The following is a 23,767-nucleotide window of genomic DNA, read 5'->3' on the forward strand; positions in this document are numbered from 1 at the left end:
ATTGGTAGAGAACACTCAATTAAAATAATTTACAATGTTCAACTCAGATGGCAAGAAAAGAGTAAGAGTGACTTGGACAACGTGATCCCACGCTAGAGAAGTGTGCCAAATCAGATGTTTTATATTCTGCGTTTAATGTGGTGATGTACAGTAGAATGCTGCTAAAAATTCAGTGAATTCTCTACATAGAGCAGGATTGTTTGTAGTATTAAAATTAGTGGGGCAGCAGAGCACAGAATGATCTCGTACGTGAGTGTGAAACTATTTGAGCAGAGGTAAGTCTGTCCAAAAACAATCTTCGTCGGGTGTTTCTGCAGACCATATAGGAACAGTGCTTAAAGATTACTTTAAAGATGCCACGAATCATATCCAGATGTTATCAAAGGTGACAAAGTTGCTTATTTGGTGACTATAACTTGAACTTAGATATGGATCTACAGTAAACATGGGATAACGTCAGACACAAATGACATCCCTTTGTCGACTATTTTACACAAGCACTTTATTTGGGTTAGTACAATTTTCATAGCACGCGCAAAAATAACAGTTTATTTTATATCATCTCTATTCCTCCAACAGAATGCGACATCTCAAATAAACTCTCCGCACGTGTGAGATTTTGTCCTTTGTGGATTATAATTTACTTTGCAATATGTGAACCTTGAGTAAATGCCTTGTAAGCTCTTTGGATCTCTTCGGTGACTGACTTGTGTTCAACTGCATTTCAAAGTTTGACGTAGACTTTATCGTCTTCCACACCTCTCACGTTTGAGGTTTTGATCCTGTGTGGCTCAGCACGTATGAACGTTGACTAAATTCTATTCCAGGATTTTTGCAAGGTGAGATTTTGCTACAGTGTGGATTCACATGTGTGTAGCCAATTTCGAACGTAGATTAAATGCCTTACCATACTCTTGACATGTGTGATGTTTTACTACTGTGTTGATTGACATGTCTCTAGCCAAACTTCAACGTATATCAAATGACATACCACACTCAGGGCTTTATAATGCATATTCTAGTTAATATTAACATGTGTAGTCAGAGTTGAACTTCGATTAAACTTCTAACGATACTCTTAGCATACGTGACTTTTATTCCTGTATGGATTATCATGTGTGTAACCAAACTTAACGATATTTAAATTTGCCACCACACTCGTAGCATATCTGATATTCTGTTCCTGTGTGGATTAACATGTGTGTAGCCAAACGTGAAGGTTGATTAAACTTTTTACCACATTCTTGGCACGTGCGTGGATTAACAAGTATGCAGCCAAACTGGAACCTCAATTAAATGCCTTGAAACACCCTTGTCATGTAAAATCTTCTTCTCCTGTGTGAATTATATAAATGTAGCCATATTTGAACGTAGTCTAAATCCCTCACCACACGCTTGGCACGTGTAAGTTTCATCAGTTGTGTGCTAACGTGTGTACACCTAAACTTGAATTTCGACTAAATGCCTTAACTCACTCTTGGAAGGTGTGAGGTTTTTCTCTTGTGTGGACTAACATGTGTGTAGCCAAATGTGAACAATGTGTAAATGCCTTATCACACTCTTGGCACGTGTGAGGTTTTTCTCCTGTGTGGATTAACATGTGTGTAGCCATATTTCAACGTCGATTAAATGCCTTACCACACTGCTGGCATGTGTAAACTTTTTATCCAGTGTGGATTAACATGTGTGTAGCCAAACTTGAACGTCGATTAAATGCCTTACCACACTCTTGGCACATGTGAGGTTTTTCCCCTGTGTGGATTAACATGTGTGTAGCCAAACGTAAAAGATATTTAAATTCGCCACCACACTCGTAGCATGTCTGATATTTTGTTCCTCTTTGGATTAAGATGAGTGTAGCCAAACTTGAAGGTTGATTAAATTTTTTACCACACTCTTGGCATGTGCGTGGAATAACATGTGCGCAGCCAAACTGGAACCTCGATTAAATGCCTTGCAACACTCTTGGCATGTAAAATATTCTTCTCCTGTGTGAATTATATAAATGTAGCCATACTTGAACGTAGTCTAAATCCTTTAACTCACGCTTGGCACGTGTACGTTTCATCTGTGTGGACTAACATATGTGCACCTAAACTTGAAATCCGATTAAATGCCCTCTCACTCTTGGAAGGTGTGAGGTTTTTCTCCTGTGTGGATTAACATGTGTGTAACCAAATGAGAACGGTGAGAAAATTCCTTACCACACTCTTGGCACTTGTGAGGTTTTCCTCCTGTGTGGATTAACATGTGTGTAGCCAAATTTGAACGTCGATTAAATGCCTTACGACACTGCTGGCTTGTGTAAACTTTTTATCCTGTGTGAATTAACATGTGTGTAGCCAAACTTGAACGTCGATTAAATGCCTTACCACAATCTTGGCACGTGTGAGGTTTTTCTCCTGTGTGGATTAACATGTGTGTAGCCAAATGTGAACGTTGATTAAATGCCTTATCACACTCTTGGCACATGTGAGGTTTTTCTCCTGTGTGGATTAACATGTGTGTAGCCAAAGTCGAACGTTGAGTAAATGCCTTACCACACTCTTGGCACGTGTGAGATTTTTCTCCTGTGTGGATTAACATGTGTCTAGCCAAATTCGAACGTTTATTAAATGTCTTATGACACTGTTGGCACGTATGAGGTTTTCCTCCTGTGTGGATTAACATGTGTGTAGCGAAATGTGAACGTTGAGTAAATGTCTTACCACACTCTTGGCACCTGTGAGATTTTTCTGCTGTGTGGATGAACATGTGTCTAGCCAAAATCGAACGTTGATTAAATGCCTTATCACACTCTAGGCACGTGTAAGGTTTTTTTCCTGTGTGGATTAACATGTGTGTAGCCAAATGTGAACGTTGAGTAAATGCCTTACCACACTCTCGGCAGCTGTGAGATTTTTCTCCTGTGTGGATTAACATGTGTCTAGCCAAAGCCGAACGTTGATTAAATGCCCTACCACACTCTTCGCATGTGTAATCTTTTTCTCCCTTGTGGATTAACGTGTGTGCAGTCAAAGTTGAACTTCGATAAAATACCTTACCACACTCTTGGCATGGGAAAACTTTTTCTCGTGTGTGGATTAACATGTGCGTAGCCAAATGTGAACGTTGATTAAATGCCTTACCACACTGTTCGCATGTGTAAACTTTTTCTCTTGTGTGGATTAACATGTGTGTAGCCAAACTTGAACGTTGAGTAATTGCCTTACCACACTCTTGGCACGTGTGAGGCTTTTCTCCTGTGTGGATTAACATGTGTGTAGCTAAATATGAACGAAGAGTAAATGCCTTGCCACACTCTTGGCAGGTGTGAGATTTTTCTTCCTTGTGGATTAACATGTGTGTAGTCAAAGTCGAACGCCGATTAAATGCCCTACCACACTCTTGGCACATGTGAGGTTTTCCCCTGTGTGGATTAACATGTGTGTAGCTAAATATGAACGAAGAGTAAATGCCTTACCACACTCTTGGCAGGTGTGAGATTTTTCTTCCTTGTGGATTAACATGTGTGTAGCCAAAGTCGAACGTTGATTAAATGCCTTATCACACTCTTGGCAAGTGTGAGGTTTTTCTCCCGTGTGAATTAACATGTGTGTTGCCAAAGTCGAACGATGATTAAATGCCTTTCCACACTCTTGGCAAGTGTGTAGTTTTCCTCCTGTATGAATCACCATGTGCGTAGCCAAACTTGAAGATACTCTAAATACCTTTCCACATACTCCACATATGTGAGATTTTTCACCTGAATGCACAAATTCACCACTTGACATAGTTGAACTTTGACTAGAGCGTTTATCACTATTTTGGTACGTATGACTCTTTTCACTCTCCCGTGTCACCAAATTTGTTGTCAAACGTGATCGATGAAATCCTTTGCCAAACTGCGTCGAAGTATCAGATTCCTTATAAGAAAGAGAGATGGCTTTATTTAATGTTGTAAACTTATAGCCTTCTCCGTGGAAAGCAAAGATGTTATCGCGCCTGTAACAAATTCAACAATGAAATGTAAATGGAGATAATGATTAAGTAGCAAGTAAACATGTAAACATTCGCTATATTACATTAAATATTGTAGAAATATGTAATGGAGTACCATATCACTGTTGTCTCAAAATAAGTTGCTGTAGTTTGTTTCATTATATCAAATTAATCCATCATTTATATCTTGGCGGACATAAGTCTATGACCAGGTATTGTCGGCTGCCTTGACACACATGCACAGTATGAGAACTAAATCTATCTTATCTGTAGTTTCGTGTGGAGAAAACACCAACTTGCGATCCAAAGGTTTAAGAACAACTCAACGTATTAATAGAAACTGTACCGAAGATCATTCACTTATATCATCTTAAGAGGAACACGAAAGGCGTTTTGAAACGAATTAAAAAATTACATAAAACTTTCAAAGCTGAGGCAGAGAAACTTACAGTAACAAGACTAAAGAGGAATCATTTACAGCGTTCTGATCGTGGTTCAATGGTCTAGGGGTTTGACCAGTAATCTCGAGGTTCTTCGATCGAATACACGTCAAGCATTTTTTTCTTTACTTTAGGAATTTTGATGGAAATAGATCGGCGATAACACACGCTTCATTAGATTCAAATATTTGAATACTCGTTTGTTTCTGCGCTTGAACTATCAAATTTTCAGGAATAATACTAATAATAATAACAATTATCTCGAAGAATATTTAAAAATTAAAAACTTATTATCGCTTAGGTCCTACCATTACAAGCAGAAACGTGATATTAGGCAAAAAAAATATTTCGGTTTTGTGTAATGTTGCCCATGAAAAGACGAATTTCTCATCTCGATTCTTAAACAAACCAAACAAAATCGGGATGAAATATTTAATTCGAGACGGGACAAGGTTAACTCACATTATAGTCATGCTTTGGAGATGAGAACCGAGACGAGACCAAAACTATCGTAAACATTTCTCATCTTATCTCGATTCTAGAAATAGTTTATGCCACTCTTTAAGCAACAATTGCTCTGTAGACTGAATCTTATACATTATTTTGTTAGTTTGTATTTCAGAGCTCACTGAATTATGGTCTGTGTATATATTTTTGTAGCAAAGCTTTTATAATTACATCTGTAAACTTCATTAGTAGTAAGTTAGTTTATTACAAGCTTTAGTTTTCAATTATATTCAGTTCTGTTTTCTTTTTTTACAGTTATTTTCCTGAAAACGTACAGTAGAATATATTCTAACGAAATATTAGCGGAAATCTTTCGTTTAAATTTGAGTAGCTGTAGAGGTGTCTCATGATGGTACGGAACCCCTTTGCCGATACCCCTTCGACATTAGTGATGGGTAAATTCTGGGAAAATTCCCTGGGAATATTCCCAAAATGGGAATTTATCCGGGAATTTATGATCAATCAGAAAGAAAATTGCATTCTATTACTATATTTTGATTTCAAAATTGAATTAATTTTTATATTACAGCATATGACTACTGTTGTCCACAGAGGATTCTTTAAAATGAATATTCTGAACGGTACCGTGTTACTTTATTAACACTTTATTACATTTAGAAAGTACGCATAAATGTATATGTATACACAAAATGTTCTATCAATTAAATATGTGTGAGAAAATTATATAGTAACAGTTTAAATTTATATGTAAGTGGATTAGCTCAACTTGACTCTATTGCTGATATTATAAACACATTAAATTTATAAATGTTATAAACTAATTAGATTGGATAAATGCTCAAAGATACATGTCTCACCAATTTATCAACATTTGCGCATACATATTTATGTTCACAAAATTTGTAGGATACTTACTTATCTTTATGTTTTAGCACGTAACATTACCATACACGACCTTTCATTCTACCTATTTCTCGAAATTCCATATGTTAATTCACATGTAAAAGAAGCCCGACTACTCCTTCAGAAATTCGAGTCAGAGAGAGGAGACAGACCGACGTCTATTACTATTGGTGGTTCAGGGTTTACTAATAGTACTTTATCTCTATTTCTATATAATTCTAAAATACTTTACAAAATGGTTCCTTTTCATCATTTGTATATTAGTACTTTGCTAATTGTGGCTGGCTTTAGCGTTGGGGGAAAGATTTGCACCTACTTTTTTGCGATATTCTATTTCGATGCGTTTGTTTTATGGTTTCTTACGTTAAATTACGTTACCAACATTAAATTCAGACAGCGTTGCAAAGCGTGCGTTAGCGAATGAAGGTGAGTTAGAGTCCCGCATGGCACTTTGTTTTCTATCTTCGTTACCATTAATTCACTTTCTTTTCTCACATAAATCACTTCCACTTACCTAACCGTTTTGTATAAATCTTCTACTGCCCTAAAAAAATGTGTTCGATACTTTCTTTATCATCACTATCAAATCATTTCTTCAGTAAATCATCCTACATTTTCCTAATTTTGGTCCCCTAATTCGAAACAATTACCTTACTTTTTAGTGCAAATGGAAATGGAACTTAAAAACTCATATTATTAGTAATATAACGTACCGTCAAATAATTTCAAATTTTTTAACCCCCAAATTCTTTAAACCCTTGAAGTAAATCATAATATATTAAAATAATGTAATTAGTCATCTTGTTCTTATAATTTGGAAGAGAAAGTAAAGCAATGGAAATAAATTCCTTCCCAGGAATTTATAGACCAGGGAAAAAACCGGGAATATTAACATTTTTTAAATTCCTTCCCACCGGGAATATTCCCACCGCCCATCACTATTCGACATCTTCTGTAACTTAGCCAGCACAACCATTACTTTAAAAAAATTTAATTACGGCTTTTGTGAGTTCAGAATCCCTACTTTCTACACGAAAATTAAGTCGAAACTTTCCGTTATAACTTGTAGCTAGTTGCAGGAATGTATCGAGAGGGTACGTGCTGTTGGTCCTGACACTTCTCTCCAATCCAGACTATTTTGTAACTTATGGTATACGCTACGGGTTATTTTACAGGCTTTAATACAATGTGTCCTCATACGGAATTTTTTACCTATACCATTATTATTATTATTATTATTATTGAATATTTGAGACCTCAATATTACGTTTCACTGCTGTAGCAAAGCTGGGATAAATGCAATAAACAAGGGCAAATCTTGGGAAAAAACGAAAATCAATGTGAAGGTTACGATTATATTTACAAGAATCTAACAACTACCAAAAAACACGATTTCAACCACATGGCGACCGTTTTCCGGATTAAATTATAGCAATCTTCCTACAACTGCTTATGCAATACCTTTAGTTATACAGATAACGTGTTGAGTTTTGAATCTGATTAGCCTAGTGTCGACAGTCAATTTCCATCAGATCCACGGCGAACACAATTAATTAAAAATAAAGCTGAGGGATAGATAAAAACAAGAAGTAATTAATGAAGATTTTTCATGTAAGTTAAGTAAATATGTTTTGACCTTGAGAGCAACAGAGAGATTAATGTAGCTCATAAAAATTTTTCTTGTTGATTTTTAATTCTATGGAGATGTGAGTGGATAGCAAACAGCTGATTCCGTATACACACATACATACATGTTTTACACTATGCACCTTCCTGTGCATTTATGAATAAATTTTTTAATACTAATACACAATAACACACTGAGCAAGGTTATGTGATAATATGTAAAAAAAAAAAAAAAACAATCACGTGACAGTTTCAACACAATCACTATGCAAACAAAATAAGAACATATAGAGAATCTTTTAGAAAGCAGGAATTAGGACGTACAGGAAAAGAGGAAGCAGAATAATTGAACTAGTCAGAAGGAAAAAGAGAAAAGCAATAGCGAACAAAGATGAAGGGGGAGTAATATATAGAGTAGGATGCGAGGAGTGTAACAAAATTTACATAGGAGAAACAAAAAAAAAGCATAAAAAGGATTAAACAGCACCAGGATGATGTAAGATTGAAAATGGACAACAATGTGATATACAAGCATCAGAAAGAAACAAACCACAGGATAGGGTGGGAAGGAGCAGAGGTCATAGAAGTAGAGAACAGGACTTTGGTGAGAAAATGGAAGGAAGCCAGAGAGATTATGAAAGCAGGAGGCAAGGTGATGAACTGGAATGCAGGATTCTCGATAAATAAGGAGTGGGAGAGGATTCTGCTTAAAGAAGAAGGAATAAAAAGGAAGAAAGAGAAACAAAATAACAAGGAAAATAAGGTTAACTAGAGAACAGGACGAATCCAGCGGAAAAAAGTAAACCTTTAATTGGACACGTGTGCAGCTAAAACGTAAAAGTGAAAGCCAGACAATTGTTACTTTTTAAGGAAGGGGCGGAACCTAATTAAAATTGATCTCCGGACAGTATATATAAGTGATGACCAACTCCAGCAGCCAGAAGGAGTGGAAGTCTGATGAAGACACTGTTATTGTGTAGAAACTGTCACGTGATACTGTTTTTCAAATATTATCACATGGCCTTGCTGTGTGTGTTATTGTGTATTAGTACAAAATGGAATCAAGGCCTGGTAGAATAGTTATAGAAAATATTTTATGTATGGTACTAGTTTACATCTGTGTTAATTTTATATTGAAGCACTTCGCAAAGTGAAACCTGAGTTGTGAAAAGAAGGATTGGTTGTTAATGGTCGTAATATCAAAATTCTTAGTATTTCATGTTTTAAGTGCATGTTTCTTATTTTCGTATTAAACTCAGACATTTACATTTTTGTACTTTGAATTAGTTGCTCGTAATTCATATCAATATGGAGGCTAGTTTTTTAGAACAATTTCAAGCAATGTTGACAGAGGAATTAGAGAAACAATTAGAAACCATTGCTCAAAAATGGTAATGAATATTGGATATCTAGGACAAAAAGTACGTGAATCAGTAGGTGAACTTCAACAGCCTGTAATAGAAACGTTTTGGGAGCGTAGGAAAGAGCTAATTGAATGCCAAAGCAGACAATTTATGTAATAATATCAAGGTAGCCAATAACTCCTTAACTGAAGTACGCTCTTAGTTAACGCGGCCAAGCATGTTGATTCAGTAACTACTGAGTTTAAAAATAGTGTAACGGAATGAAAGAAAGGTCTCACTGTGTTCTATGAATACATGCGAACGGCACAGTTTGAGTGTAGGAAAACCAACAAAATAACAGAGTGCAAGGCGGAAAAGAAACCGTAAGTACTCTTGAATTCGAGCCGGCCCAAGTTGTGAAAGATATGTGCCAAATAAACCAGAAAGTCGATTACAGTCAGGAAAAGGAAATATGCAGTGTAGAGATAGCGAAAAAGAAGAATCGTTACGCGTACCTGTAGACAATTGTTTCTAATGTAATTGTTTTGGCGGCAAGGGATACCGATGTTTCATACATGATAAGAGGTAGCGTTCAGGTTGCGCGTATCCGCCCTCTCGAAAAAGCCAGGGAAGGCTTGAGAGTTCAATTGATGATTTTGTGTGATAACGAAGTTACAGTGTTGTCGGTTTTGTGCCGCAGGCAAATGGTTTTTCGCGACTTAACAAATTCAAATTTATTTGTAACAGTGTAATCTAACGTAAGTTGCATTTTAGTGCTGCAAATCCATTCCGACTTTATCAGCTTTGAGTATTGTAGAAGGAAACGACTTCAAATTCACAATAGACTGGCCAAGCGAATTGTGTTTTACGTAGTGAAGGTCTCGTACATAATATATCGGTCAGAAATGTTTACCGTAAACAGGCGTAAAAGTAACACTTCCAATAAAGCACGCGCAGTCGAAAGTATATTTCCGTTATAGAACCGAAATGTAACACCAAGGTTAAGAAGAAAAATAAGATGGCCAATGATACCCAGTTGAGTTTTCGTAATTCATTACTAACGTAAACTCGATTAAGAGGAGCATAATCAGTAGAATTAAAATGAGCAGACGTGATCATATCAGTACATCAGATGCAACATTTATTAATTTTCAGTTGCCGAAATGTTTGAATTTTCAAGCTAGTACTTCACTATTGCGAAATTGTAAAGAACGAAAATTCAAGTGTAGTGCTACTCAAAATGTAGACATGTTGATTGCTCATGATGAAAACAATGTTCATCGACCTCCACGTACAGCGTATTCTCAGCACGCACAACCACGCATTAGGCGTACAGTAGGAAATAAGTTGAGAATAAAAGAAAAGTGCTTTGGTAAGAGTATTTCGGAACGCAGTAAACTCGGTCAAAGACGAACTACATGCAAATTAATGTCGAGCTGTAGGCGAGGTTATTTCGAGTTTAACATGCGGAAGAAGTATACATCGACTCCGAAGAGCACTAAAAAGCTTAAGCGAAAACATGTACGAACATTGTATAGTAAACTGCATGACAAAATATAGTAATAGTAAGCGCAAACCTAAAAGAAATTTATGGCAGATATCGCAATGCAGCGTAAATCCAAACGTCGTAAAGGAAGGCGTGTCATTACGTGGAAGTTTAGTAAATACGATGTAAAAAAGAGAAAAGTTCCGAAATTAAACAAACTAGCTGGAAAAGTACACATAAACGTGCTAAATTACACCTTACAAGCGTAAGCGGCACAGGTGGAAAATTAAAATCTAAGCACAAAAAAAGCGTGAACTTCGCCCGAACTCGGGCTAAACCCCGGAAGAGATGAGAAATCAGAAATACCGAATTTGAACTTTTAAACTTTTAGATATATGAAAAAAGGATTATTGTTAATTTTTTGATTATTTCCCAGAATTTCGGAGGTTACTTTTCAGAATCAAAGTGTGTGCCCACCGCCACTAACGCACCAGTCCAAGAAACCATCAATATCGCTCTACAATCAGGTACGTTCACTTAGATGTCATGCTTTTTGGTTTCCTTACAGCGTTTGGAGATGAAAGATGAATGTGGAAAGGAGAGGAAGGACAGCATTGGACATTTTAAACAGGTAATTGATTTAGAACGCGATTTCGGACTTCGAAATTGTAATAATGCCGCACCACTTTTGAAAAGTATAGCTATCTTCTTTGGATGCTGACTTTCAGTATCGAATTCTTATTAGGATGTTTAAGTTTTGTATTTTTTTTAGGTCTTTCCAGTTTTGGAAACCATACTTCATAATAAAATTTTATTATCAAATTTTGTTTGAGTTTTTAATCATTCTTCTTTATGTTTATATTAACATTTAGCTGTCCCCAAACAATCAAGCATTTAGGGACATGTTAGGCAATTAGAGATAATTACGAACATAATTAGAGAAATACTAGTAATAGCTAAAATTAATCATACAGTTAAAATTTTGGGTGATTAAGAAAATGTGCTCTTCAGATAGTGAATTTTTTCATCTGATGTTGTGATTGTATAATGAGAAAATATGCGAAATTTGTAATGTAAGATTAAGACGCCGTCAAAATACTGTAAGTTAAACACAATTAAGTATAATATTGAAAGTAATTTTCAATAACCTTGAATTTGATAAAGTTGCTCGTTGATTTGTTCGTCGTTCGATATATATATGCAGTCTACTATGAAACGTCAATGTGCATTCAATGTGACTAATGATACCTGAAGTTAATTGACTTCAGAGAAAGCGATATTATAAGTTAAGAAGAGTTGAAAGTTAAAATATAGTTCATCCCCTAGGGACATCCCTACTTTCGTTTTAAATTAAAGTGATGAAACCAGTGCGACCTCTGATTGGGTCCCAGCTAATGTGCAGATTCGGCAATTGAATAAAATTTCAAAATTTTGTTCTAACTTTGAATGTTTGCCATAATTAGAGAAAAGTATAATAGTAATAAAATTGATGATCGGATTTTAGATTTTCATATAATAATTAGTTTTGATTTGAATTTATAGAAAATAATTACAGTTTTGATTTGGATTTAGAGAAAGTAAATTAAATGTTATTCTTTTTGATGTTTGGAAATAATTCTTGTATTCTTGTGCCGGGAATCATAAACCGGTCTCGAGAAAAAAAGGGAAGCCCGCTTATGATTCCACGGTACCCTTTACTGCGATAAACACCGGATACTGTTATGTATCGATAGTACGGAATGCCTACGTCAGTTAGACACTATATGGTAAAATTGAAGTTTATGTTGTGAGAACATATGAAGATTGCTACGTACGAGTAGGTCCTGAGCAACATTAATGTTTAATAAACAAGTTAATATTACTGTTATCTTGTATTTCATTATTGTCACAATTGCCCTCGGATATGACTTTATTCTCGATAAAGATAAGTGTAATTGCTACTAAGCCACACACAAGTATTAGCTAGCGCTCTTTAAAAGGTTATATTTGTAAACCTACCAATTTTGTAGGTATGGGCGGGCCTGAGGTAATACCAATGATTAAAAGATTGATAAACTAAAAGACGGGGCTGTAGCATTAAATCTCCTCCCAGGGTATATTTCTTGTCGTCCTTCTCATTATATTTATTTTCCTAAAATGCCTCCTCAAGGCAGCCCAATTGCGGTTGGGAAACAAACCCGGATGTGTCATGACTTGAATGCCAAAGGCATGCAACCAGGGTGGTATGTAAGGTGTTAGGGTAGAAGCGATTCATTCGAATCGTCAGGGACACTGCGACCCTGCAAGCTTCAACTGTAGGAGGTTGTCAGCGCCGTTGGTTTTAGGAACCAATTCATTAATCTCTATTTTTTATGAATGACCTACAACCTGTGTTTTCAACTAATGACGCACAGAATGGCGCTGCATAGGGCTTAACCGCCGCTTAACTAATTTATTTGTATCAAATTGTTCAAACGGTTATTAGTTAAGTTGTATAATGTAACGAAAATGACTTAATATTGACGGAAATTCTTTTAAAATTCGGCGGTCTTTACAGTGACTGCTTTCCATACAACTACAACATCATTAACGCCAAAATAAAGTTACATGTTCTATCGTAGAGAGTTGTTGAAACTTCGTGTATACAGTTCATGGTTTTACCTACAGAGGACTCTGAAACTCTTTTCATATTTTGTGGGAAGAAATGCCGGATGTGCAAAGTATCCCCGCGTTACTGTAGCTAGTAACCACTGTAAGCGAAATGAAGAAGCAAAATTCAATGTGGCAAATCAGAGCACGGAAGTATAATAATGTTTGGGAATGAAGGGATCCATATAAGTAAAAAGTTTCTTCCCTAATGTATAGTGTTACTTTGGAACACAAATATACAAGCCAAGAAAGCATTTCAGGATATTACCTATAAAATACTTAGGAACGTACAAGAACACATTGAACACGTAAGACATGAAAGTTATCCTAAATACAGAATTTTGCGCTATCCTCGTTTAAACACATTCTGCGTAATGCCCTAATCTCCATAGCAATCTTATTTTACCGTCCATCTAGCACATGCTGGTTAGCGTTGTTTTTACAATAATTCATATATCATGTACGTTCACTAAGCCCCTAAAGTGATTCCATATTGAGAAATGGAGGTCCATACCTTAGAAATGATTCCTGGGAATATAAAAAGTCGACTACCTTGAAAATATGAGTGGAGCTATGAAATGGACTGATTTCTTTATCTTGTATTTTGCTTATGTCTCTCGAAGCCCGCAGGTAAAATGAGGCTAGACCCATTTGAGCTAAATCCTAAATAAAATCACACACGTGCATAGTTTATTTGCGAATAAAATTCATTACAGGTTTACATTTGTAAAATAGTAGGATAATTACCATTCTCATTATTTGTTATTTTACATAAGTTTCTATATAAATAAAACAATATAGTCGAGCACCCATATTTTAAATATGTGGAACAATTAGTGAGAAATGTGTAACCAAAAATAAAGAAATAATAATTTTATCAAGATATGAACTACATAAGAATTGTATGGATAGTATCAATCTTGTTATTATTTTTATTTGGTATACAGCTTGTCTATGTGTGCCATGTCATTTCCAAATTGTAGGCTACTAACTTACGTTCATGATATCACCCATACGTAAATATTTCTCGTGAAATATTGCTTTTAACCAACAAAATTTCCGAGACCATGTAACCGTATTATCAATCTGAGCCAGTTAGTTAATGAAAAATTGAACATTACCTTTCTGCCCCAACTGAATTTAAACTTTTTGTTGTTAATTGTTGGGAGTCATTAGAATACGACGCGCAAGTCTCCTGAACCACTATTTTTCTTAGCGTTTCTATATTACTTTCAAATGCAGGATCTTCTTTTAGTTCTAATTCTGGTTTCACCCTATCAACGTTTAGTTTCACATCCAAAGAGCACATAGCTGTATCCTTGTCCACTGATACCTCTCCTTCCGTTGTAGATAATATTAACTCTTTGTTGTCATTCATTATTTCGTATGTCCACCCTCTCCCTTCGAGCGGATCATCATGAGGTAAGTCATAAGCAATTTCTTCTTTGTACATCAATTCCAACTTAACAGACGCCTTACCAGCCATTGTGAATTGAAATATAGTAAGATTTTAACACTGTGCCAGTGTTAATGAATTGATTAACAAGTATGTTCACAAAAGCAACTTTATATCTCCAATCTTCTTCTTCTTCCTCTTATTCTCCTAGATCAGCCACAACACAATTGCTCTCAGTGATGCCAATTGAAGGGAAATTTCCCTTGCCGCAGGGAAATTTCGAGTACATTTTGGAGAAAAGTTAAAAGGGGAAATTGCTTGTAATCTCTCAATATTGCAAGGAAATTTGAACCTCTCTTCAATCATTTATAGATTGATAGATATATTTACGCATCTGATTAATCTCATTAAAATTCAGTATGAATTCAATATTCTATTTGTTCCAAACAAAATCCGTTGCACATATTTCACATAAATTCTCACAAGTTATCTTGCTTTGCATTCGTTAATATTTATCAACATTGCACATCGATCAACATATTCAGTTAAATTCGAAACATTACAACAATGCTTATTTAAAATCTTCTATCAAAATTAATCTTCCCATTGTTGAATTAAATGCAGTGCAATAAGAAGAAATATTTCTCGATTAAATTATCACTCCAACTATTATAACAGTTTGGTTTTCCCAATCAGAAGATATTTTTCCCAACGAGAAAATTCATTGTGAAGAGGATTAATCGATGTAAGAGAAGAAAATCTGCGTGTCGTGAATGTAAATATGTATATAGGGACGAATATTGGGTCATTAGTGTATGTGTCCTTGTGTAAGATTACAAATTTTCTGGTGACTGTGCGTACAGAATTATAAATTCTTAAGAATTCCGCATCTCTAATCTTTGTATTGTGTTTACGAACATTCCTCGTGTACAGCCAAGGAGAGTAGCAGCTAAAGTTTTCTTTGTAACTGTTCGTATTCGTTTCAGTAAATATTGGAGTGCTGTTCTTAAGTAAGTGTATGCCAAATATATACTTAATATTGTCTTTGTACCTTAGGTTACATTAATATTAAAATCTATCATGATATCTAGGATAAAAATTAAATTTACATAATATTTTTTATATTTTTTATGATTGATTTAGGTTGTCCGTCCTGGCCGAGGTATTTATAGGGTTTTTCCTCAGTCACACCAGGCAAATGCAGAGATTGCACCTTTAACATAGGTCCTGGCCTACACCTTTCCATATCCTTTCCCCTCCTCTATTGTGACGCCTTAGATACCTAAACAACAAATCAAGTTCAAATTCTGCGTAAGTTCAAAGGAAGGCTGTCAAGTATCTGCTTGTAAGTGGTTATAAGATTGGGGAGAGGGAGTGGAAGAGAAAACGATTAAAAATACATTTACTAAATGCAGTACATGAAGGGATTGGATGAAAGGAAATTTTGTCCGGGAAAGGGAAATTCTGAAGCTTGTGAAGGGAAAACGGCTCTGAAGGAATTGCCATCACTGATTGCTCTCTCGACAATTGATTGTTTGTTTGTAGTAAACATCACTAAAGTTTTGCATAGTATCATTATCACTGTATTGAACAAGAATATCAGCAATTTAGAAAAGTAATTAAACGTATAAAATGTAAAGATTAGAATAGTTTAAAAATGATAAAAAGTAACAAGATGTGTACAAAGTCATATAACAGATAGAAAGTACTAAGTATGATAAAGCGAAAATAAGTGAAAAAGGAAGTGTCGCAATCGGGAATAAGTCAAATTTCAGGTTCAGGTTCAAGGTATGTTCCTTCCTTCTATTCGGAAGTTTGGTTCCTGAAAAAAAAAAGAGAAAAAGTAAGTACTGCTCTTTTTCATTTAAAGTTTTCCATTTTTTTCCACCAAAATTCAAGAAGTTCTTTGTTTTTTTATATTTCTTTCTCACTTAGTTCACTTCCATTTACATTAAAGCCTAGCCTCCAAGTTAATTTAACCAAATTTCCTTCCCCTTTCATTTCATCGATCCATTTCCATTTTTTCCCTGACTTTTAGGGTTTCTTCACATTTTAACAATAAGTGTTCTAATGTTTCATCTTTAAAACATAATTGACATTTTTCGTTCACTTCTTTAATTTTTTTCAATCTTACCCCTGTTTCAAGTCTCCCTGAACTAGCTTTGAATAGTAAAATGCTTCGTAAATCATTGTTCATATATTTTATTTTCTCATAACGCCTTTTATATGTGTATATTCCTTTCAAACTGCTCTTCTTGACAACTCCTTCATAACACTTTTCCTGTGCTTTCTCTTTAATTGTTTCTTCTGTGATTTTTTGGAGAGAAGTATGGTACAATAGGAAAAGGTCAGAATAAGGAGAGAATTTCGAACAGATAAAGGGGGCTGAAGGCCAAGTTCAACAGAACAAGAGGTAGAGAAAAGTGAGGAGTGTAAAATGACTGGGAAAAAGTGTAGAAAAAAGAAAAGAATGTACAAACGTGTAAAGGGTAAAAAAATTGTGTAAGTGTAGTAAATATGTATAGAAAACCCCACACAACTCTCGTCATCACAGGACACACAAAGCACGATGCACTCGCCATAACGGCCACTCTACTCGATATTTCAAGGATACTCTCCCGGCAATTATAGACGGTACTTGCAATCAAATATACGATCAGGTTTTAATATGATACAGAATAATTGTTTATTGAAAAAATTAGTTCTTCTTCTTCTCAAATATAAAGCCCGACCTAACAAAGACCATTGAATATGTATAACGTGTTTAAAGTCACTGTTGTATACTTGTTGAAGGCATGAGCTTCCACTGACTTTATTATTATTATTATTATTATTATTATTATTATTATTAATAATAATAATAATAATAATAATAATAATAATAATAATAATAATAATAATAATAATAATATGCGTAACAATGAACGAAAAGTGGTTGCTGTGTTTTCTTTGTACTTTTGTTTTGATATCATTATTATTTTCCACCGTCAATTAAATTGCACTAGTTATTTTTTTCGTTTATTGAATTCGTAAAATGTTAACTTTTACCAATGTCAACTCATTCAAGAGTAGTGATAGGCAGTGGGAATGTTTCCGGTGAAAAGGAAAATAAAAAACCGGAATAGTCCCGGGTTGTTCTCTTGCATATCAATTTCCGGGAAGGATTTTATTTCCATTTCTTTATTTTATTTTCCAAATTATAAGAAAAGTATGACAAATTACTTTATTTTCATTTATTATGATATACTTCTAGATTTTAAACAATTTGGAGGTTAAAAAAGTTAAAATTCGTTGACTGCATTTTATATAACTAGTCATATGATTTTTTTCTAACAAGAGACATGTTTCGGTAAGAACGCGATGATCGGCATAAAACTTGGTATACATATACAGGACTAAATAGTGAATACTGTATGATAAGTCATTCCCGTGTAAAACTCGTTTTCCGCCGACAGCGCTACCTATCCTTCGAAACACTAGCAGTTAAATTCTTCGTTATAGGTGCTGAGTGATGATCAGTCTGGCGGGTCACTGTGTCGTAGTAAGCTCGAATTAGTGTTAGGTCAGTGTGGAAAAAATGGGACGGGCTGCTGGCATTAACCCGTAAGTACTATGGACCGTCTCTCAGACCGCTGCTACTTTTCGTATCATTAAATTTTCACAGTCTCCCTACTATAAGTGGATCTTTTCTTCTATCTCCCTGTCTAGCAAATGGTTACGTATTGTGAAGTTCGTGTTATAATTGATCCCCTGTACGCGGCGCTGGAGGGGTCGAGCGGTCTCACAGACGTACTATAGTAGTTACGTGAGTATTTTGCTGTTCAGTTGTCTTTCGTTATCTACTGATTATTAGCAGTTTTGTGTCTCACCTTGTGGCACGTCTTGCACCACACATCAAATAATGTCCCAGACATTGGAAAACCTGAAATACTCATATTTTATAACGAGTAAAGGCGGAGTGGGATACTCTAGACAAAAAATGTACAGATTACACATCAAGTCGTCGAACAAGACGATAGCCATTGACAATTTTCTTTATGCTGGTGGATGTTGCGTGTGGTGTCAATGCGTATGTCTTGCATCAAGTCTACACTAAGTCCTCAGTGAGACAACACTTGATTTCATGAAACCGATGGGAAAAGGACTTCTTAGGCCTCACATAGAACGTAGATTGTTCATCAGACATCTCCCAAGAGAGCTGAGTTTTTAAATCAAAATCATACTATAGCTTGAAAGTAAGTTTCCTACCTTCGCACACAAGGAGTTGAAGAGGAAAACATACTCTTCTGTTCATGAATATCTAAGGGAAAAGCAAAGATATTCGTGTCAGCGGTGTGTGGTACCGATTTCCTTGCAGTGTAGAAAAAAATATATAAGTGCCTACTTGAAGAAAGTACATGCTGTCAGAAAAGTTCGTGCGGTATTGTCTTTACCGGCAAAATGTATTTTCTTTACTTTCGCCATCATAAAGAACTAAAATAAGGTTTATTCATTACCTTTTCACTACAAAAAATGTAACAGTGCAACTATAACAGTACCTTCTTTTAAGTTTAAAAAACCTAAAATTCTTTGTTTTTTTCTCCGATTTTCCTGTATATTTTATTCTCACTGCATAGACAAGAACACTGTATTTTAAATTAGTGTTATTTTGACAACCTAGAAACGGAGTAAAAATTAAATATATCAACAATTACAATTTTAGAATAACAATGAAAGCATTGTTGCAAATCTTGACTATGTTCTATTTCTTATTGTTTTAAAAATATAAAGGTTTTTTTACATCGTGAAATTACTTTGATTTTTGTATAAGCAACTAAGATATGTAGGATAGCATTAAAAAAATATGCAATAAAACTACTATTCAGAAAATGCGAAACAACAATTCGGTCTGACAGATCGTTCCATAGTAGTTACGTGATTATTTTCGTCCATAGTACTTAAAGGTTAACCTCCTTCATGTAAGTGAATTGTTAAAAGACAAACTAAAGCGCAGATTTAACCCTGCAATACGCGCGCGGATTTTTGTGACGTGGATAGTCGCGCGGGCTACCCCTGTAGCCCATTTTTTTATTTTATTATGCTGCCTAGTTTTGTTAATATTTGTATCATTCTTGTAGAGAATAGTATTTATAAACTGTTTTAAAGGTTTTATATACAATTTGAGAAATATGTTTATTTTGAAAGCTATAGACATATGTATATACAAATAAGACCAATACCAATCATTTTTTCAAAAGTGATACACGAATAAGACTGTAAAAGTTATTTGTATTTAGCAATAAATGGACGAATCTGGAGTATTTTAAACTTTCCCTCATTTTAAACATATATATTAGAATTCTTTAAAAATTAAACATATATTTTTTTTTTTCAAAAATTTTACAAAGCTTACAAATAAACGTATTATCCATAAAGCATATACCTTTTCAGCATAATGATTTTCTGATATCAAAGTTTGATTACGAATTTGCATAATTATACGCATGCTATTTACACTCATATATTTTTCTTATTATGTTTCCCTTTTCTTGTCCTTCTAACCATTTTCTGCACACAAGTGATGAGTGGTCAATGCACACTTTCCTTCAAACATTGACCACTCATCAAAAGCATCAAAATGCCAAATAAGGGCGCGTATAGTCTCGTGTGTAAGTTTTGCATCACAGTTAAGCACAAATCTCAATCTAACACTGTCAATGTAAATACTGGTATAATCAACTATAAGTCTCAAAATGTTTGCATCTAAAAGTAATTCTAGACATTCAAGTTGCGACAACGCAGACCTAGAATCACCTTTAGGTCCTGGAAAACGAAGTACAATATTATGAGCACGAGTGCGAATATTACGAGAATTGTTTTTTTTTTTTCATTGAAGATTCTCATTTGCTAGATACTAATTTACCTCACAACTGTCTTTACTATAACTATCATCAACAGGCATCAGTGATCCCTGCCGCCCGGAATTCTCAGTCACATCTGAATTTCCACTATTTCTTGTCCGAAAAATGCATTTCTGCGGTATCAAAATGTTCAACATCGCGAAATAGAAAACATTCCTAATCAGAATTGGCACTTTGCAAACTCATTGGCCATCTCATCAACACTCAAACTATAATGAAAAAATTTTGACGCTTTGGAACACCCGTGATATCAATAGTCGCGCGGGCTACAGATGTAGCCCATGAAGTTTTCAAGCAGAATAACTAGAGCTCCTTTCGATTTTACGTTCGACCACACATTAAACACGCAGAATGATAGTTGATAGAAAGGTACACAGATACCCTTTGAGTTAGCATCTCGAATTACTTTGTAGCAAGGAAAACAAAAAAGCTGGGCTACAGTAGTAGCCCGCGCGCGTATTGGAGGGTTAAGAATCAAATATCAGTTGGAGCAGAAGATGAGTCATTTGCAACACTTTGATGCAATTTAATTATCAATGAGTACGAAAATGAATTAGAAATGATCATATACATATCAACACTCGTCAGAGATGATAAAGAAAACTGGGCCATATGCAGAGTCCTTCTGGCGTGTGATTAGTACCATACTAAAGCTTTCGACTTACATATGCTTCCTGCAGAAGTCGGGCGTTTAGCATGACGCTAATCATTTGTCAAAACGACTTTGCATAAGGCGGATTAAATTTCTAAATGTTATAAACAAATTAGGTTGGGTAATTGCCAGAACACAGATACCCCACCATTTTGTCAACATTTGCGCTTAAATATGTATGTTCACAATATTTGCATGTCTTTCCTGTTTTTTTTTTAATTTTGCATGTAACATTGCTACACACGACTTTTCTTCCTGCCTATTTCTCGAAATTCCATGCGTGAATTCACATGTAAAAGAAGTTCGAGTACCTCTTCAGAAATTCGAGTCAGAGAGAGGAGACAGACTGGCGTCTTTTAAAACTGCAAAATTTGATGAAAATATCTTAGAACTGTTATATATATATATATATATATATATATATATATATATATATATATATATATATATATATATACTAGGGTGCAATTCACCAACTCGTGTGTGTCCATAGAGAAGAGGCGCGTTAGCTGTGGTGGGTATACGCGTGCAAGATGTCGAAAAATAGTAATTTGTTAAAGGTGGCCACTACAAGCTAGTTTTGATTACAATTGGAAGCAGTGAACCGTTTCTATGGTTACAAGTGACCTATATAATTTCTCTTAATATTGCTGTTCCTTTCTAGCTTGACACGTTTCAGGTTGTAAGCCTGTAAAAGCACCTCCGAAAATAATGAAAAGCACTTCATCTTTGACAGTCCACAATTGCTCCTTCTGTGAAGATTACTTTGTACATAGTGTTCGTATTTGCTGTGTCAGTTCTTCACTATTACTTTTCAGCTATGTCGCCTGAGTGAAGTAACTATTCTGCATACTCTTTTGTTGTGACGTGACTTATTTCACCTGGAAATGTCCAAATACTGGACCCCTTCTTCATTTTAAGCATGTGTCATCTGATATCGTAAAAACGGTTTTATGCAGTGCGATCCATTCCTACGCGATTGTGATTGAAAGCTACTTGTTGGGACCACCTACCATAGGGTATGGGTGTGTTTCTCAAACTCTTGTTATTTTCCACATAAACCTACCATTGTCATCTCGCCTACTCCTAGGATTACACCCGAGCTCAGTTCCTCAAATTCCCTTTGCTTTGAATTGAACCAGATATAATAATAATAATAAAAAACACTTCTGGGCTTCTTGCAGTCGTGTGCGTGATTTTTGCTTTTGACGTCTTCATGCTATATAGCTAAGTGTATATGCATGCATATTATAAATTTGTACACAATAGATGCACAATACTCAAAAAAATAAGAGAGCACAATATATCAGAAGATAATCAGTGAACTTTCTGGTGACATCATTTAACCTTTGTTATGGACATGCGCTAACCAAAACAAATCATTATGACAATAATTCGTGAACAAATAAATTTATTGGTTTTTGGTGATCTCTTACGAATATCATGAGGCTTTCAGAGCACAACGGAATTAAGTCTTCAGAAAGCTGAGAAAGTGAGAAACCTGTTTGTAGGTACTTTTATGTACTCCCATGCGCAAAAAAATTGCGTGTATACTGTAACTCAAGATTTTTCGCATTTATTCTATTTTCCTTACGTTTATGGGTAAAATTCAGTTATTAGTATGTGGAGATAATAGAAAGCAATCTATCTAAGGAGATATTTCCAAAAAATGTAATAAAATAATAAAAAATATAAGCCAAAAAGAAAATTATGCTCGGTTTTGTGTATACTGCCAACGATGATTTCTAGGGATTTTTTCAGTAGCAGATCACAATTGCGGAGGGAATTCAGTAGGGGAGTCGAGGTGTTGGATCAAGGAACTGGATAATGGACTAAAATGTTGCATTTATTGGTTAAAACCTAGTGTGTAGATTGCCTGCCAAATATAAATTAGTTTCTGTAAGTAAGATGTCGTACGAAAATATAGAATTAAACAGAAAAACTCTTTTCTTAAGGTTCGAAGTGATACGGACCATGGTTATGAAGATTATTTCTTTAAAAAAAGAACCAAACACAAAGTAGCCTCCGTGGTTCAGTGGATAGAGTGGCGGAGTCGTAGTTATTTTATAATTTTTACACCACATCGAATCCCATCCCATCCCATCCTTTTTTTTACGAAACATTATAGGAAGTGTATACTTTTGATGTTAATAAGAACCGAAACAATATAATAAGGAAATAATTTACTGGTAGTATCCTTTAATCGACGTATTTATTCAGTATTAGAATACGTGTACTATTGGAAACAGTTATTGTTTTCAGTTTGTAGTCTTGTATGTTACTTCCCGTTCTTGAACAGCAGACAACTCACTTCGGGTTTGTGTGTCAGGAAGAACATACGCGACCTTGACAATCTGTCCAGTCTTACCCCTTGTTACATCGACCTGATGTTAAATGATCGTTTATGTTTGTGTGTGTGTGCTTGTTTTTTGCTTTTTTGAGTATTGACTTTCTTTTTTTTTCATATCCACAAGTGCAAGAATGCTTTCTTTGAACGTAACTAAATTATACAGATCTATGTATGCCGAACACGAATATTTCCAAATATAGAATGAATATGAACGATAATCATACCATATTTCTACATTATATAGTAGCGTGAAAAACTGATATTAAAATGATATAACAAACAGGCATAAGCTTTTTTTCTAGCATGCTAACACATTATACGTAACTCATTAAATTTTGGGGATTACAAATTATCACCTTACGTGTCGTTGTATTCCTATTCTTTTTCACGTTCAAGAGACGAAAGAAGAAATTGTAGTAATAGTGATAAAAATCGAATTCGAGATTTCAATGAATTCAAGTTTCACGCCCCCACATATCGAAAAAGTGATTTTGATGTCTGTCCATCTGTTCGTTTGTTGGTTCGTCACGCTTTTACATGCATTTAAATAGAGGCCATACTGTTGGACGTATCTGGACCTAAGTCTAGACATGA

At 35.0% G+C, this 23,767-nt stretch overlaps 1 protein-coding gene across 1 annotated transcript; it reads right to left on the reverse strand.

The window, feature by feature from the left end:
- Positions 1-485: 485 nt before the first annotated feature.
- On the reverse strand, positions 486-14,498 carry LOC145674762 (uncharacterized). The gene is made up of 2 exons (XM_081744951.1): positions 13,997-14,498; positions 486-3,984 (listed from the first exon to the last, which is right to left on the reverse strand). Exons 1-2 carry the CDS (start codon positions 14,359-14,361, stop codon positions 3,351-3,353), a joined length of 999 nt encoding a protein of 332 aa, XP_081601077.1. The 5' UTR covers positions 14,362-14,498; the 3' UTR covers positions 486-3,350.
- Between the last annotated feature and the right edge of the window lie 9,269 nt (positions 14,499-23,767).

The sequence above is a fragment of the Thermobia domestica genome, chromosome 18, assembly GCF_964235325.1.
Source record: "Thermobia domestica chromosome 18, izTheDome1.hap1.1, whole genome shotgun sequence".
NCBI classification, from domain to species: domain Eukaryota; kingdom Metazoa; phylum Arthropoda; class Insecta; order Zygentoma; family Lepismatidae; genus Thermobia; species Thermobia domestica.

Bases quoted from the DNA above. Each gene is read 5' to 3' on its own strand.
- LOC145674762 (XM_081744951.1), bottom strand. From the start codon at position 14,361: ATGGCTGGTAAGGCGTCTGTTAAGTTGGAATTGATGTACAAAGAAGAA. The intron at 3,985-13,996 runs GTAATGTTCAAT...AATTTGTTACAG, and splicing joins AATTCAGTTGGGGCAGAAAG to GCGCGATAACATCTTTGCTT.